The following is an 18327-nucleotide window of genomic DNA, read 5'->3' on the forward strand; positions in this document are numbered from 1 at the left end:
CGAGAGACGAAGGAACGTCTGCCCAAAGTCCGGCTGGGTAGGTGACGGCCAAGGGGGAAGTCCACAGCCCATCTACTCTATAGCTATCGAGGTAGCTCCACCGGGCATCGGACAAAATGCTAGGTCTCAACGGTCGGTGGCAAGTTCACAGATTTTATGTCCTAATGGGTGAGCCGGATAGTGTTGCCGGGTGGGGTATATGCGTGTGGTCTGGTGATGTTTGCCTCTAGTAAGAATTTAAACAGTCATAAAATCACTCCCTTTCTGGCCCTCTATTTTCGAGAACATAATTTTAAATTTGTTCTATTATTCGGTTGACATATTTGGACATGTTGTAATCTCTCCGACCAAACCATGTTCTTTTCTTATATTGGGCAAAAGATTTGATTATCTCAAACACTTCCTCATTTGTTGCAAAAGAGAATGCAGGATTAAAATGAATTGGGAAGTACAAGTATGGGAAAGTTGCCAGCTTGTTTTGCGTCACTATCTTATCCCATATGTTCAATGTTGAGGCTACCAGACTGTTTAAAAATATACATTTGGTGATCTCAATCAATCATGGAATTTATATCGCGCACTACTCACCCGGAAGGGTCTCAAGGCGCTTGGGGAAGGGGGTCTGCTACTGCTCGATCAGCCAGGTCTTGAGCTGTTTCCTGAAGGCCAGGTGGTCCTGGGTCAGCCGCAGGTGGACGGGTAAGGAGTTCCAAGTCTTAGCCGCCAGGTAGGAGAAGGATCTTCCTCCGGCGGTGGCTCTCTGGATGCGAGGGACGACGGCGAGGGCGAGGTTCGCGGAACGTAGCTGACGGGTGGGCGTGTAGAAGGTGAGGCGGTCGTTGAGGTACCCTGGGCCCAGGTCGTGGATGGATTTGTGTGCGTGGGTGAGGAGTCTGAACGTGATCCTCTTGTTGACAGGGAGCCAGTGCAGGGGTCTCAGGTGGCACGAGATGTGGCTGCGTCAGGGGACGTCCAGGATGAGTCGGGCGGAGGCGTTCTGGATACGCTGAAGTCTTTTCTGAAGCTTGGCTGTTGTACCGGCGTAGAGGGTGTTTCCGTAGTCTAGTCTGCTGGTGACGAGAGCCTGGGTGACCGTCTTCCTGGTCTCGGTCGGGATCCATCGGAAGATCTTCCGGAGCATGCGGAGGTTGTGGAAGCAAGCTGAGGAGACGGCGTTGACTTGTCTGGCCATCGATAGGGAGGAGTCCAGGATGACGCCCAAGTTGCGTGCATGGTCAGTTGGTTTGGGTGCGGTGCCTAGTGCCGGAGGCCACCAGGAGTCGTCCCATGCGGAGGGCGATGGTCCCAGGATGAGGACTTCTGTCTTGTCCGTGTTCAATTTCAGGCGGCTGATGTTCATCCATTCAGCGACGTCTGTCATCCCTTCGTGTAGGCTGGCTTTGGCGGTGTCGGGGTCTCTGGAGAGGGAGAGAATCAGCTGGGTGTCATCGGCGTAGGAAATGATGTTGAGGTTGTGTTGGCGTGCGATGGCAGCGTGGGGTTTCATGTAGATGTTGAAGAGAGTGGGGCTGAGCGACGATCCTTGCGGGACGCCGCAGATGACTTCTGTGGCCTCGGAGCAGAACGGAGGGAGGCGTACTCTCTGTGTTCTGCCGGAGAGGTATGAGATGATCCATTCCAGAGCCTTCCCTTGGATGCCGGTGTCGTTGAGGCGTTGGACTAGTGTGCGGTGGCAGACAGTGTCAAATGCTGCGGAGAGGTCTAGGAGGATGAGTGCCGCTGTTTCACCGTTGTCGAGCAGGGCTCGGATGTCGTCGGTGGCTGCGATGAGGGCGGTCTCGGTGCTGTGGTTGGCTCTGAATCCGGACTGCGATGGGTCGAGGGATCCGTTCGTCTCGAGGAAGGCTGCCAGTTGCTTGTTGACGACCTTCTCGATATATAATGTCCCATACTGTCCTGTCTGTTATTGTGTGTTCCCTAAGTACCCAGGGGTTGTCTAACTCCCTCATAAGCAGCTAAAAGACTCGCTCAAATGAAGACATTCCATTTAAGATCTTTGATTATTTTAATTTAGTATTTGTGTAGATGCCTGCCTCTGTTCGCTTACCACCTCTCACAATCCTGCATTATGTGATAGGATAACAGGAGATATCAAAGGCACAGCAGGAGCTATTTAATATGCCGCTGGGCTACATAGTGCTCATCTAGCAACCTTAATCCCTTCTATCCTTAAGCAAGTCAAACACTTCCTGCTGTACACTTTATTCCCCAGTTTGCATTATTAGAGCAGATCACAACCGGGTGCAGTTTACAAACACATGTAGGCTTAAAACACCTGTGCCAAAGTGCAGCTGGGCCCTAACAGAAAGGGCTTACGTGAGATGTGTCCCTCAGAATATAGCCAAATAGTTCCATCCTAGGGCAGGTAGAGTGGGAAGTAGAATACATTGGATGAAATAAAGTGAGTAGGGCACAGCATTTATCTAGGACTAATGTCCTCCGGTTTTCAGATTTTTATAAAAATGGAATGGAACCTTACTTAGACCTTCAAAAACTCATGGTGAATTCTTTCTAAGCCCTAGTATTTTTTAATTCTAATTTTAATTCCAACTATTACTTGATGATGTCTCTGCGATTTAATTAACCAAATATGTAGCGAAAGATTGATCCCCTTCCCATAGCTACGTTTTATTTTCCAACTTTTGAAATTATTTGTTACTGTTTGTTCTTAGAACCTAGTGAAATTGTGAGGAACTCTTTATAGTGAAGCTATTAATAATGGCTTTTTTACGTATGTTTTTTCAGAGAATGGAAAAGTAGCTGCAGAATACAGCTCAGTTCGAGAGGAGGCTGTAGATTGTTTGAGTGAGGAAGAGCTACATGGCTTGATTAAGGTAAGGATAGCTTGCTGAGCAGTAAACTCAGCCTGGTGTGTTTTGTCCTGCTTCTTTATTGCCATTGTTCTTATTTCTTCCTCTGAAATGCAGAGCCCTTCATGTACCCAATACTCTTCTCTGTTCTGTAGCCATCTCGCTTGCCATGCCTACTTGTTAGAGAAATGCCATCATTTTTGTTTGCTTTGTGTATCAGGAGTACTTTGATGTGTGTTAGTGTGGTGAATGTTCAACTGAGATGCTAAATAAAGGTCACTTCACTCGGCCATTCTAAGTCTACATGGGAAGAAAAGTAAATGTTTATGTACTCTGTTGTAGATTCCAACCTCAAATTTGCAGCATGTGGTAGCTAGCTATGCGGCAAACTGAGTATATGGGCTTGAGCTCATGCCCTCATTCTACTTCTCTCCCAAGATATTTATTTTTCTTTTACTTTTGTTCGTCTTGTCTCTTTCATCCTTGAATGAGAAGTGAGCATTCCTTTCTATCGCACTATTGGCTAAGAGCAGCTGTGCTTTTTATATTAGACATTCTTTATTTTGTGCATCTTCGTCTGGGATGTATTTCACTATCTGTGGCGCTGTCTCACCAGTTATTGGTTCTCATTGCTCCTTGATGTCATGTGTCTATGTGCTACAACATTCTAATTATGGAACAGAAAATATGATGGTGTGAAATAAAAAAAAGAATGAACCCTCCTGCTCCAGGATGAAGTTGTTTGATCATTACACGAAGGACTCAAATCAGTCAACTATCCTCTGTCTCCAAACGTACTCTGCGGCAGGTCCCTGTGTGCCCTGAGCTCCACAGACCTTCATCATTCTCTCAGTAGAGGCCTTTAGGCAGGAAATGCTGCAAATTTTCCAGATTATGCTATCTTTCGCTGTAGCACCTTTGGGTTCCATGGAACCTCAGTGGTCCCCAGTCAGACCTCTGCTAGTGTGGCTTTTGCCAGCCCATTACTAGCATGGCCCAAACCACCTCTCTGCAATGGAGGCCTTGTCAGTTATGCCCACTCTAGCTCCTACCCCATTTGCACCTACTCCATATCTGACCTGCACGCCTTCTGATCTAGTGCAAACATTGGCCCGCCCCAAGCCAATTACGAGATTACCAAGGGGAAGCCCCCAACTTTGAAAGAACTTTAGCCTCTTTGCCATTGCCATACTACTGTAGGCTGGAAGCTTTGCTTGGATCAGATTCTGATGCTGTTCAAGGCCTACACAGTGTCCAACATGATGATGACGACGAGGAGACGAATCATCTTCTCTTTATTCATGACAACGTTGAAGGCAAATACTTAGATTTACAGACTGCCAGCAGTTTTTAGGTCTCGCCTGAGCCAGCTCGCATGCGCTGCGAGGCTTCTAGAAAGGATTTTCAACTCGGCTCACACACTATTGGCATTTGCGTGCGTCTTTCTAAGAAAGACAGCACGCAATTGGCCAAAGGCGGGTGCATGTCCCACCTTCTCTCTCCCCTGGCCAAGGGAGCTCGGGAGCGAGCAGCAGTGTGGTCGTGTGCCAGCTGCATACCTCACATTCCTTGCAGTTCGCGCGCACCACGCCTGTTCACTTTGTGACCAGGAGAACCGACTTGTACTCCCGGCTTCTCCACCCGTTCACATACGTTTGTGATCTTGAGCAAGCTTTGACTGTGTTCCACTATTTGCCAACGCAGCCCGAGTCAAACGCAGCGCGAGGGCTCTTTGCACCAGCAGGCCTCTTCCACAACAGTTTCTGCATTCATATTGCACACATTTAAACCCAGCTGGTTTACAAACATGTCAGCCTTAAATCCGGTTCAACAACTAAGTATTAAAAAAATGTGCCATAAGTGCATGGATAAGTGAATGATTTTCCAACCACGTGACCTCACCTCAGAGGAATTCATCCTTAGACGGTGGACAACCTTTGGCTCCAAGTGCCCGACGGTGATGTGCACGGATGTAAATTATTGTAACTAACGCTATGCGATGAAACACACAAAAATAAACAAATGTAAACCTGGAGAAGTAGACTCCTGCTCCGGGTATCCGTCGTTGTATTCTGGTTTATTTTCTTTGTTTGATACAATGTAGTTGATGGTTTAAAAAGTCTTGAGTTTTCGGTGCTGCAAGGACCGGAGACGGGTGCGATGCCGCGGCCAGCACACACTACAGGAATACCAGTGTAACGCAGGCATCTGCAGTCCCTGCCCTGCAGGAGATTCCAGTATTTCACGGGGTCGCCATTTAGCACAGGGCCAATGAATATCTGTGACTTAAGGGAGACCCGTGGCTCCTCACCGTGTTCTGCAATTGTGGCCCCAACAGTTTGCATGCCGCCACTGTGCACACCCCTTACAAGGAAACACTGCGGTTTGGGTGAGATTGGGGTGAGGGGTGTCTTCCAGTTCTTAGGTGCACTACCGCACACTACATTAGTTCCCGAGACTCGACATGTTCAGGTACACACCACACTAGCTTTGCATATAGCGTCATGCGGCACCTTGTCGATTCTTGGCGTTGTAATTGAAAGTTGTTTGTCTTCAAATCCTTTCGTGCTCTGCTTCACGTACAACATGTAAGTTTCACAGAGATAATCACACACAGAAGAAACCGCACTACGCAGAGCGCGAACAATAATTAAATAATATATTTTATAACTCAAGGAGGTTAAACTCTGGGGAGAGGATGTGGCTTAATGACCAGAGCAGCCAACCTTGAAGCTGGGGAACCAGGTTCGAGTCTGGTGGGAGGCTCACGCATCCTGTGATTCTGGGCAAATCACTTATTCTTCCCATGTCTAGAAATTAATGTGTACGTCTGTAATGCAACTGGTGCTCATGTAAGGCGCTCTGATACCTTCACGTCGAGTTCGCGCTATGTAAACCGCAAAAAAAAAAAAATTTTAAAACCCTGTGGGCGAAATTTAAAAAACCCTGTGGGCGCTGCTGTGAATTGAACACCATATCTGGACTTGCGACGCTGGAGTGGAAAGCGCACACACCACTGATTTCTCGGCAATGAACCCCATGGGTTTGTCTGGTGCTTCAGGCAGCTAACCCGGGTAAATCCCCAGTTTTAGGCACTGAACAAAAAAAACAACACGAAAACTATTCATACAAGACACCTCCCGAGGTCCTGAGTGCAAAATGTGGTGCAAAACTGCTTCGAATAGCAGTGCGTTCTCTGAAGGCAAAATGTGTTTGTGATCTGTTTTCTGCGACTGCAGGGCACAAACACCTCTCTGCAGTAGGCACACTGACCACAGGGTTGTGTTCCTGCAACTGAGCCCCGCCGTTTACAAGCAGGTGAGCGGAACAAAGCGCAACGTCGGAAATAACACCCATAAAAGTAAACAAAACACCACTTCATCTGAAAGGGCATTTCAGGGAGCATGTGAGGTTTTTGTCTTGTTCCATGTGGAGAAATTGAGAGGTTTCAGACACATTTAAGTTAAACAGCGTCACAGTCACGATGCATCTGCAAAGGCTCAGTGTTTTGCACCAGAGTCACTATTTCTAGGTTTCATTCTGATTTCGTCCAGGAGTTTCGTATAGCGCTAAAACATGGGGCTTTGCAGCCTATTCGGAGCGCTATGAGGTGGACTGCGTGTACGACTCGGTTAGTTCCTAGCTCTGGTGACAGGAGCAGTGCCGACATTTTTTCCGAACTGTGGAATCTTTGAAATGTCCTGGGGGTTGAGGTCGGGGACTATGCACCGGAAAGGAGGGTCTTCTTGATCAGTCACTGGTGGGCTAAAGGCATTGTTTTTTTTTTTTTAGCTTTATATAGCGTGAACTCGACTGAAGGTATCCGGGCGCTTTACATGAGCACCAGTTGCGTTGCAGACTCACACATTCATTTTTGTTAGGCACGGAGAGATTAACTGATTTGTACAAAATCACAGGATGTTGAGCATCCCTGCCGAGACTGGAACCCGGTTTCTCAGCCTCGAGGTTGCCCGCTTTAGCTGCTAGGCTACATCCTCTCATCTAAACAGAGGTCTTTCCTGAACTTCAGGTGGTTAAGCTGATCTCGCGAAGATAGCTCTGGTTTGTTCCGGAAGTGGGTGGTCTATGGCTTTGAGACCGCCTTCTCTGTGTTTATTCCACTTGGTTTTGCTTTTGACAGAGACTGGTGTGTTCTTGGACAAGGTGAGAGCAACTCTGACATGACTGAGCTTCTCACATTTCCACCAGAATTTCCAGCGAGAGAGATATCGAGACAATCTGTCAGTCAGCCCATCAGTCTGATATATTGAGATGCAGCAATTCTGGCTTTCAGCCAACTTCCCTGATAACCAGCCAGATAGACAGCTAGTCAGCCTGCCAGTCAGTCTACCAGTAAGACAGTCAGTCAGCCATCCTGCCAGGCATTGTCTGTCAGTTAGCAAGTCAATTGGCTAGGCAGTCTTCCAACCAGGCAGGCGGCCATTCAGTTAGTCAGCCAACCAGCTAGTCAGTCTGCCAGCCTATTAGCCAATCAACCTATCATCCAATCAGCCAGTCTGTGGGCGAGCCAGCAGCCAGTTAACGCGTGTGACAGACAGTTGATTAGCCTATGTGCCAGTCAATCACTGCTCAGTTGGGGTATTCCTTGAAGGGGAGTTCTACAAGCGTACATGTGCTACTCGTAGTGTATATTTTATTCTTCTGCCGGCTCCCTTGATTACACTTGGGGTAATGCATGCGGTTACAATGCACAGCTCTTTGTTCATCTGAAGAGCAGTGAATATCCTGCCCTGGAAACCGGTTGTGGTGATTTAACACAAACTCCCTCTCTCTGCTCTGACTTGTTACTGTGCCTACAAAACAGGTTGTTTCAAAAAGCCTTATAAGGTCTCAAAAGCGAGACCTATTGGCTATGCCAATGCTTGTTATTGTCTGAGACCAAGTTGGACTCCACACCGGCTCCCACACAAGAGAGTAGATCTTTTTTGTTGTAGCAATACACATAATGCCATAATTGTCAAACTTTCAGTTACAAGAGACTAATTCAAAATTGCTGATGGATACGTGCAGACACTTGTTTGTCTCCCGGCCGGTCAGGGTGGTGGTCATCATGCAAAATGTACTATCCCGACTACTGTACCCTTTCCAGGCACTGATGGTTGCGTTTCCTGAGGGGGACATAATGGGTGTGCAAATGGGCTGATAAGAAAGCTCACGTGAGAGCCTCTGGAAAATCTGGAGGATTAGGTATTACTGACATGCGTAAATATTATCAGGCGTCTTCTTCGAATGGTTGCTGCATTAGATCAAACAACATTGGGCTGTTATGGGTTCGGATGGATGCAGAATTCATGAGCCAGGATCCATGTGCCACCCCACCACTAAATGCACATGGCCTGCTGTTTGTTATTTCTCTGAGATCCTGAAACTGTCGTGTAGTTCCTATATTACCCATACAGGATCTGCTCATTCCGTATAACCTAAACTGTGGGTCTTGTGGGAAATTGGCTCTGGGCACCCCCACAGAGAATGTTACCTTTTCTGTTTTAGCTAGCTCACAGTGCCATTAAACTCTCCTCTTATCGGGGAGAGGTTTAGTTTTAGGCAACCTCAGAACATGACATGATCGTGGAAACAATGTACTACCTTTCGCTCAGTCACTCGTGCTCACCTATTTGGTCTCAGAGAGTTACACAGAAGAAAAGGTCGGGCATGTTACAATAAGAATTTATTGCACAGTTGTTCTTCTAGTGTAAAATAGATGTGCTGCAAAAACCGTTAGACAGAAGCAAATGTATATGATTAGCAGTACAGTGAAAATAAAAGGATAGTACAGTTCTACCTTCTTTCAATGATCATGAATACATACATGAATATAAAATGCTTGATAAAAGTGCGTGTACTCCTACGATGCCTATCTAGATGTACCTAAGTGTACCGTGCATGTGAGTAGGTGGGAAGCCACGAATCCCTCTAGGATTAAGTTGAACCCCATTACCTGTAGTGAGAGTCTGTGGGACCCTGTCCTGGTCTCGAGTTGGACACCCGGCGAGGGATCTGTTAGACCACTGTCAGCTGGAGCGTCTGCATGCAGGAGCCTCAGCGTCTCTGATCAGTGTGTCGGCTGGAAGTCTCGGTCTCCTCTAGCTAACACTAGTAAGATGTGCTGTATTTATACAGAAAGTATCTAGGCCTCCTTTGTCCCTTGTTTCTTCTATTAGCCATTGTTGGATTTGAGGATGACGTATGGGATGAACCTTGTAAGTAGATATTATGCAGGTGGTGTAGCCCCTCCTGGTTTCCAAGAACCCTTATGAATATTCATTCATACGGTGTGAGACTATTGATGAAGTTATAGAACACTGTTGTTCAGGGAAAAACCCTCCTTCTGTTACAGGGACTAGAACTAGGTAAAGGTTCAATCCTAAAAGGCTCGTTACTGTGTAGTGTAGGGAGAGTAATGTAGGTGAAGGTGTATGATATTACCCGGGCCTATATTAGGGTACCTATATGGAACATAACAAAGCCCACTTTTGAAATTTGGGATACTCTCACCAGAGATCGGAAACTGTCAACTTTCACAACCCTTTGCACTCCTCTTTATGTGGACTTTTCCCCCGGGAATGGGAAGGGTGTTTGTAGACTGGGATAAGGGTGGGTGCAGAATGCTGCTCGATCTTTTCCAGGGAGGAGGAGTCAAAGATTTTCAACAATCCAAACAGGATTTTCAAATTCAGTAAACTGAGCTTTTGCAATTTTTCCTACAACATCACTGGACCCTTTGCCTAGAAAACAAAGTGGTGCCTATCGGGCCCACTAACTAATTGGGAGAAGGTATTTACCACCTATATTGGCCCTAAAGGTCTGACTCTTAACAGTTATCCAATTTTGATTGAGACGGGTCCCAACACTGAATGGGCCAATATGAAGCCGTAATTGTGGAAGCTCAGTCCTCTCAGGCCCAGAGTGTGCCGGCAGAGACTTTGCTCTGATATCCTCGCTTTGCTGCAGAACAGAGATGTACAAACTCATGGCCTTGTGGCATGGGACACCTGTTAAATGGAAACAGATGTATGGTTCGCTCGATGGATTACGATGGAGGGGTTGTGATTGGGAGAGTTATTTTAAACATATGTGGTGGTTGTGCCCTTAGCTGACAGTTTTTTGGAAAGACGTAGTAGTAGTAGAAGCCGTGCCCACCAGCTAGTGGCCATGCACTGCCAGTAGGGGATGGAATTCATTTTTATCTGCCCGGCTCGTATGCAACTATCTCAGACCATTAAGTGTTGCATATGGTTCAGTATTGTTGCACCCTCCTTATATATTTATCGAAATTGGATGGAAATTCAGTGTCCCATAAGCCAAAACGATCACATTAGCTTACTTATGCAAAAAAAGGCGTTATGACGCCATAAATGTTGGGCGCATCATAGCGCTTTTTTTTATTTATTTTTTTTGCTTTAAACAGGGGTGCAGGAGAGGGACTGCAGAGACATGAACTAAATAAGAGTGTATGTCAAAACATTTAAAAAAAGAGCCTGTGGTTGAAGGGCATTGTCCACCGTAAGCAGTACTTGGTCCAGGCTCCATGACAGGATGAAGACTTGAAGCCCAATAAGATGGAGGCGAGCGAGGAGGAGGTGCTGACCAATAGTAAGGAAGGATACGAGTGACATGGGGGCCAGCCAATGGTAATTAAAGTGATGTGGGAGCCAACCAATGGTAGGCAAAGGTAAGTAATAGGTGGGCACTAAGCCCCATTTTTTGTTTTTAATACAAGAGATTTCGCAAGCGCTGTGTAGGCGAAACCTAAAAAGGAATAAGGTCCCTGATCCATTCACAGTCCAGTAAAGGAAGCCATTTTACAGTACATTATTTAAGGGGGAAGAGTAACTCTTATCGAAGGCGCCAGTCGGACAGATCATGCCCGCATTTTTCGAGGGTATAAGTAGAGAATATTCTTCACGGGAAGAAAATATTTTACATGTAGAAAAAACAATTTCATGGAAAAAAGAGAAAGGTTTCATGCAAAATGCACTTTTGCAATGTATTTGTTCAAGCATAAATGTAGATCTGTTACTTTTATACAAACTAAAATACTTACACATGTGAAAGACTGAACCTGCGACTACTGTTCTCCAGGAATGCTCTGTGAATATGAACTGTAAAAATGACAGACATTTATTTAGGCTAGGCGTGATTCTCGTAAGAGTAAATGTCTTTTTTTTAAATTTTATTTAATTTTTAAGAATTGAGCCTTGAAACTCATATTAGCTTTCTGAAACATGTGAAGAAGCATATTGATATATTTAAATGTTTATTTATCTTTTAGCATATTTAAAATTATTCAATTAATTTCCAGGTGAATAACCTGTCCTGGATGCAGCTTAACGAGGACGGTGAAGAAGAAATCTTGTGTGATTTAAGCTTTGATGAAACAGATATTGAAGAATTAACTGACGTCTGCTAGTCCCTTGAAGACCTAAGCACTGTATTTCAAAATCCACCAGCAGAAAATCCTTGAAAGATTCTTTTAAAAGAAGGCTTCAGCTTCAAATATATGTTTCAATGTTAAAAGTCCGTTTCCATTGTCATTAGCAAGCGAAGGGGGTAGAGATGTAGTCCTTTCAATCTTCCGATCTTGCACATTATCAAAATGGTTTGTGTCTATTGCTTTTCGTTCTCTAGGTACTAATATCTACCGTGAGCTTTGGAACAGGGGGGGCTGGGAGTGAAGAAACACAGCGACTTATCCCAGCTGAAAATGGACGCCCTTTTGTATCTTGCTTGATCCATTTAGAAATCCCCTTTTGATGATGGAAAGGGTCGTGGCAAATGAGTCTCGTTAATAGTTGCACCAATCACCTAAGCTCTTTGACTAAGAGGTGCAATACCTGCAGAGGGCTGGTTGGGAATGCATGTTGATGCTATGAAAAGTCTTTTCCTGCTCCTCTTTGGACTTTGCAGATGAATTCACTCCAGTGTCTAATGGTATTCAGACTCCCTAGTATGTGGTAGGAGAGAAAGATCTCTGCCATTAAGAAAGTGCCTGCCTAACCCTCTACTTCAATGCTGCCGTTATTGTTCAGCTGTAACGTGTGACAGAAGGACTATTGTTTAGTTTTAAGTGCTTTGAATTGCTATTTGGTTAAGGAAAGCACTATAATTGATGTATGTGTTCTTGTAATATCGTGTAAATACATTTTAGTCATTTGTTTATAATTAAACATGCAATGAAGAACGTTATTCCCTTGAATATGAAGAATATACTCATTTCAATTGTAGTCATAATAAGGGTCACAGTTGATCTTTTATATACTACAGATCCTCAAAATGTGTACTCTGAATATATGTGGTTATCCCGCATACCATCACCCCGCATTTTTCACAACGCAAATGCAATTACTCCGCGATACCATTACCCTGCAAACTTTCACTCCGCATATGACTTTACCACGCTTGCCTTTACCACGCAAAGGCATGCGTGGTGAAGGCATAAACTGTGTAAAAGTACTTTACCGTAATATATCTATCTATCTATCTATCTATATATATATATATATATATATATATTACCTACTGGCGATAGCCAGTAGGTAGTTATAGTTAGGACCACGTTTCCATAGGAAAACCTCAACATTCTATTTTGAATAACTTTGGCGCCGGTCGACGAATCCTCGCGAATTTCTCAAAATAGGTGGGGCGCTACGCTCCGCTCCTACCCTGAAAGTCTCGGGGGGATTCGTCAAGCGGGGGCTGAGATAAAAGGGGGGTCCCAAAACGCGTTTTTCCCATGCATTTTTCCATAGGACCTTTAGAACGAGCTACAGCCCGAATGGCTGAACAGAATTACTCAAAATTTGGCAGAGAGGTAGTCCCTAGGTCAAGGAAGTGCCTTTTGTAGGTTTGGTGTAAATCTGTTCAGTAGATTCTGAGAAAATAGCCTTTAAATCAATATATATATCTGAGCCAGCTTACGGTACGCTTACCGTACGCTTACGGTAAGCGTACGGTGGCGTGCGCGAGCGCGATTCTGATTGGCTCTTAGATCTTAGTAAACATTCGAATCGGCCGAAACCAGGAAGCGGCGGCCGCCATTTTGTCTCTCGCACTGAGAGAGATTTTTAAAATCGGAAGCCCAAAAACATGTAAAGGGGCTGTTTTGACAACTCCCTCCCACATAGTCATGTTGAGGGAGTCCCCAAACATCCCCCAAGTGCAAAAACGGTTTTATTTTTTTTTCGGCAATTTCGCGGGGTACGCTTACCGTACGCTTACGGTAAGCGTACGGTAAAAAAATAAAAATAAAAAAAACACTATCCACACTTACCCCACCCCCTGTGCTTTTGGTGGCCGAAGGCCACCAAATGTGCTGGGCTTATTACAATGGAAAAAAACACTATCCACACTTACCCCACCCCCTGTGCTTTTGGTGGCCGTAGGCCACCAAATGTACAGGGCTTATTATAAGGGAAAAAAACTTAGCATTTAAAAAACCGTACTAATTCACTGAAAAAACCATAGGTTTCACACACGTTATAGTTAGGAATTAGCATTTAAAAAACCTTGCAAATTCACTGAAAAAACCATAGGTTTCACACATGTTATAGTTAGTGGAAATTTTACTGATAAAAAACCAATGAAATTGCCCCGTTATAGTTAGCGCAGGCAACTATAACTCACGCGACCGCAATCCTCTGCTGATGACATATGTGTCTTTATGAAAAAAAAATATTTGTAATATATGTATAGCTAAAAATGTATGGAAGAAGACATGGGCAAATAAGTGTCTAAATACAGTATTAGCATCAGCAGAGGATTGTGGTCGCGTGAGTTATAGTTGCCTGCGCTAACTATAACGGGGCAATTTCATTGGTTTTTTATCAGTAAAATTTCCACTAACTATAACATGTGTGAAACCTATGGTTTTTTCAGTGAATATATATATATATATATATATATATATATATATATATATATATATATATATATATTCAACTTCTCCTTTCCTCGGTACAGCCGCCGCTCACCAAACCAACGGGTGCGTCGTCTCAAAGGACCACCAAGGTAAGGTCCGTAATATTGTCTCTCTTCCTTCTCGAACCGACAAAGATTGACGACGCGGTGTTCTGACCAAAAATTTATTGGAACAGCTTAGGAGGACGCGTTTCGCCTGCCAAGCAGGCTTGTTCACCAATAGTTCAACCATTTTTGAAATCAGACATTTTAAATCACAGTGCATGAGTCACTAGTCACACGATTAGACTACAGATTGAGTGTATTGGAAGACAGACTCGTAGTTCGTAAGAATAAACAACTACTTTTCTCGCCGCTAAATTCATATGACGGCACGTAAACATCTGTCACACTATATTTCGTTTTGATATAGCGCTAATTTCTCAAATGAGTTAATTTAAACATCGATCAAATATACAGTTCCATTTTACATTTTTCAATAAAACTTTATCCAAGATTTTTTTTGGCATCTTGCTCGACAAATCACAACGAGCATTCTTGAAGTGAGTTCACCCCAGCCACGGGAGTACTTGACTTTACAGGTTGGATATTTTTTGTCGTGTAAAGTCTATTCACAATAAACTTTATACAGCTAATTCTAGCCTTACGGGGGGTATTCCCGTTAATATTTAGAATTACATATATATATATATGCGAATTATGCTTAAATATGGTGCAACCCAAGTGGGTAAAAAATCCCTCATTAAGTCAAGTATGGTGCTAAGCTTGAATTGTGCCCAAGTGGGCAAACACTCATTTCTAACGATCCTTGTGAATATGTTTCTAATACAAGTGACAGAATTATTACGTTTAATAGACAATCACCTTAAACTCCATAATTGCATGAACACACATAGTGTGTGAATCTTTCAAAACTATCTTCCACTCTATAGCTCTTCATGTGTTAAGAAAATACTCAATAAAGTTAGACAAAAAAATGAAAAAGAAACAAAAGAAAATAGTTAAAACTCGAAATTGAGAGAGGTGTAGCAGGCAAAACTTGCATCCTTGATTTCATCTCAGATTAATACCTCACTTTACAAATGAGTTAGCAGATCCTCTTCCATATTTAAACCCATAGGTGTTTTAGTGTTTAACTCGATAATATAGCGCGATTCTAGTCTTCTAAGCTTTTTCTCTCGGTTGCCGCATCTAATGCTGGGAGGCCCGCAGTCGATGACAAAATAGCTTAGTTCCTGCGCATTCTTATCGTGATATGTGTCGAAATGTCGTGCAACGGGGTACGTTTTGTCCCCATTTCTTATGGCTCTCAAATGTTGAAGGATTCTTACATGTACTGGATGAATAGTGCTGCCCACGTATCGCAGGCCACAAGGGCACTGCAAAACGTAGACAGCATATTCTGTTTTGCACGACAAAAAACCTTTAATCTTTTTCTCTCTTTTAGAGAGTCCTGATTTATAGGATGAAGTATTTTTCCCATGATTGCAGGCTTTACATTTAGTGCACTTTAAAAACCCTTCTTTTCTTTTTAGCCATGTGGATGATTTTATAGCTTGCTGGTTTGGGATCATATTGCTGACTAGCATCTGCTTAAATGATCTGGCTTTCCTGAACGTAATTGCAGGCCTTTTTTGTACTAGCTTGCCCAGGATTGCATCATTTTTGATAAGGTGCCAGTGCTTGTTCAGAATGCTCCTCACCTGACCATGCTGCCGATTGAAGGACGTGATCATCCTTACTTGATTATTCTGTGTGTTATGTCGTTTAGTTTTACTCTTGCTTTCAAGAAATAAAATGTCTTCTCGTGTTCTTTTTTTGGCTTGTTTGATAGACGCCTGAATATGTTCTTGTTTATAGCCCCGGGATTGGAATCGTTGTTCCATTTGTGCTAATTCAGAATCCAAGACTTTCTGTTCGCTACAGTTTCGGATGGTTCTGAGGCATTCCCCGTAGGGGATGCTTCTGATTAAATTCTGCGGGTGAAAACTCGTTGCGTGCAGCAGCGTGTTTCCCGCTGTAGGCTTACGGTACAATTTTGTATGGACTTTGGAGTTTTGTATATAGACAGTTAGGTCTAGAAAATTGACTGAACTGTTACTAATACTGCTGGTAAATTTTAGGTTTAAAGAGTTATCCTGGATTTTTTCAATGAAACTCTTTATAGATTTCTCCGTCCCTTTCCAAATGATAAATAAATCGTCGATAAATCGACTCCAGTGTAGAATATTGTTTTCCCATTCTTGACTGTACTGAGGAAAGGAGAAGTTGAATCTTTATGTCCGCCGCCCCCCTGCACTGTGGATGTAAGGAGAAGCTGCTGAGCGGCATCCGGTGAAACGGCGTACGAACTCCTGGGAACCCGCAGCGTCTGCGAACGAGTCGGAGGACTTGTACGGGACGGGACGGCAGTACCAGGTAGGAGAGAGCCGAAAAGCACAGAGCAGGAAACGGGGAAGCCAGGAATACACGTTGCTCTATATTAGCAATTAGCTTTTTAGAGACTGGCGGTTTCTGACCATAGGCACTATTGCCTAAGTTTGAATTAATAATGTCAGAGGCGGAATTGAAAGAGAGAGAGGAGGCGGCACTTGCTATCTTTGACGACGCGAGTGTATCCAACAAACAAGCAGGCAGCCATAAAACTACTGAAGTAGTATCAGACACCTTCACGCGACTGAAGCGCCTAGAAAAGCTCAAGCGTAGCGAACTTTCAAAATGGTGGGAAGCCAAGTCCCTCCAGCGGTACTTGGAAGTAAAACGAATCCCACGAGGGCTGCGTATCCTGGTCGCACCAACATATGAAGACCCAAACCCCAATATGTTGTTAGAGTGGGCGGAGAACAACCAAGAAGCTTCGCGCAAAATGCTGGCAATTCTGATCAAATATGCTGATATTGATCGACAAAAAATTCTGGAGGAAATATCTCAAATCCTCGACATGCTGTCTAAAGAAGCAGATCAAGAGCCAATTGCTAAATTCACGAAGGAAATGTCTGAGCGTCTCAAGAAGTTAGAAACAACAATCAAGGAAAGAAAGGCGACCAAGTTTATCAGAGATAAAAACGATTATGACCGAGGGCAGATTTATACTTTTGCAAGAAAATTTGATACTCTTAAGAAAACCGCGAATGAATCCCACGTCACAAGCTAGAGTGGAGGCGCAATCAGAGCTGAGTAGCATTCAAAGCTCTGAGGTGGACACAGATCTTGATGAAGGATCAAGTCGTCAATCAGTACAAACTGCACCTTCTGTTATCGAAGAGTTCAGTTTTTTAGAGCAAGAAAGAAAATTCAATCTACGACCCAGACCCAATCCTCCACACGACAACAGACCAAGAGGAAGAGGCAGAGGCAGCAGAGGCGCAAAGCGGCCAAACAACGCCAATTTGCCCAAGAACAAAGGGAACAAGTAGTCAGCAGTATTACATCCACTAATAAAAGCACCATCATTAATTTAACAGATGTCAACTTAACACCTAAAGAAGAAGACATTCTGCGACTGGGACTGTCATACTGCCCTCCAGAAGATTTTAATTATGTGGCAACTAGGGTTGACACTTTCAAGTTTGTGAGATCTTTGAAATTAAAAAAATTCTTTGCACAGAGCCAAAACAAAAAACAGATGAGGATACAATCAAACCCGTCTGAACAATTGAGTAATCTCCTAGTAGCTGACATGGAACTCATGTATGAATTGGAAACTATGGATAATGAATCCGGGACAATTACAGCGACACCGGAGGATACAACGAATATGGACTTTGAGCATGATGGTTCTCTCTCAAACAGTCAAGCAATACAACTGGCAAAAGACCAAGATCTCAACATTGAGGGAACTGTATCCACTAGTTTTCGGCCAAATTCCAAATTTATTCCCACCTCTGCAAAAGATGCAATCGACGTATTTAACGAGCTAGTCATTAATGACTTAAAAAATCTAGAAAAATGTACTAGTGTGAAGTATAAAAAATTCACCCAGCATGAAAAAGAATACTCTGCATTAATTTCTAAGTTAAAACGTAAAGATAATTGCATTGTGAGAAATGCAGATAAAGGTGGAAATGTTGTCCTTTGGGACAAAACTAAGTACATGAATGAAGCATATACTCAACTTAACAACTGTACTAATTATGTGAAAATAACTCAGGCAGAGATGCAAAGTAATTTTGATATGTTTAATGTACAACTTGATGAATGGTACACCAAATGTCTAATCTCTAGAGAAGAGAAACAATTCTTGAAGGTTTCTAACCCAACTACACCGGTATTTTATCTGATACCAAAAGTCCATAAGAATGCAGAAAATTCGCCAGGGCGACCAATTATATCTGCAATTGGGGGAGCATTAGAGAATACCTCTAAATACGTAGATTCTTTTCTCTGTCCGTTAACAAAGTCCTTGCCTTCTTACATCCAGGATACAGGCGACTTCTTAAAAAGAATTTATGATATACCCTGGGAAGATGACATGTTATTGGTCACTATTGATGTGACCACACTGTACACCAGCATTAGACATGAAGATGGACTGAGGGCCATCAAACATTTCTTAAGT

At 43.7% G+C, this 18327-nt stretch overlaps 1 protein-coding gene across 3 annotated transcripts in view; it reads left to right on the forward strand.

Moving 5' to 3' along the window:
• LOC146869194 (RAD52 motif-containing protein 1-like) overlaps positions 1-12038 on the forward strand; it is a 113296-nt gene extending 101258 nt beyond the window's left edge. For all 3 annotated transcript variants that reach the window (XM_085643080.1, XM_085643069.1, XM_085643071.1), the window contains 2 exons: positions 2767-2855; positions 11155-12038. In XM_085643080.1, coding sequence (XP_085499206.1) covers positions 2767-2855; positions 11155-11262 — 197 coding nt within the window. In that variant the 3' untranslated portion in view covers positions 11263-12038. The remainder of the gene's footprint in view (positions 1-2766; positions 2856-11154) is intronic.
• Positions 12039-18327: the final 6289 nt, after the last annotated feature.

The sequence above is a fragment of the Triturus cristatus genome, chromosome 1_1, assembly GCF_964204655.1.
Source record: "Triturus cristatus chromosome 1_1, aTriCri1.1, whole genome shotgun sequence".
Taxonomy (NCBI): Eukaryota; Metazoa; Chordata; class Amphibia; order Caudata; family Salamandridae; genus Triturus; species Triturus cristatus.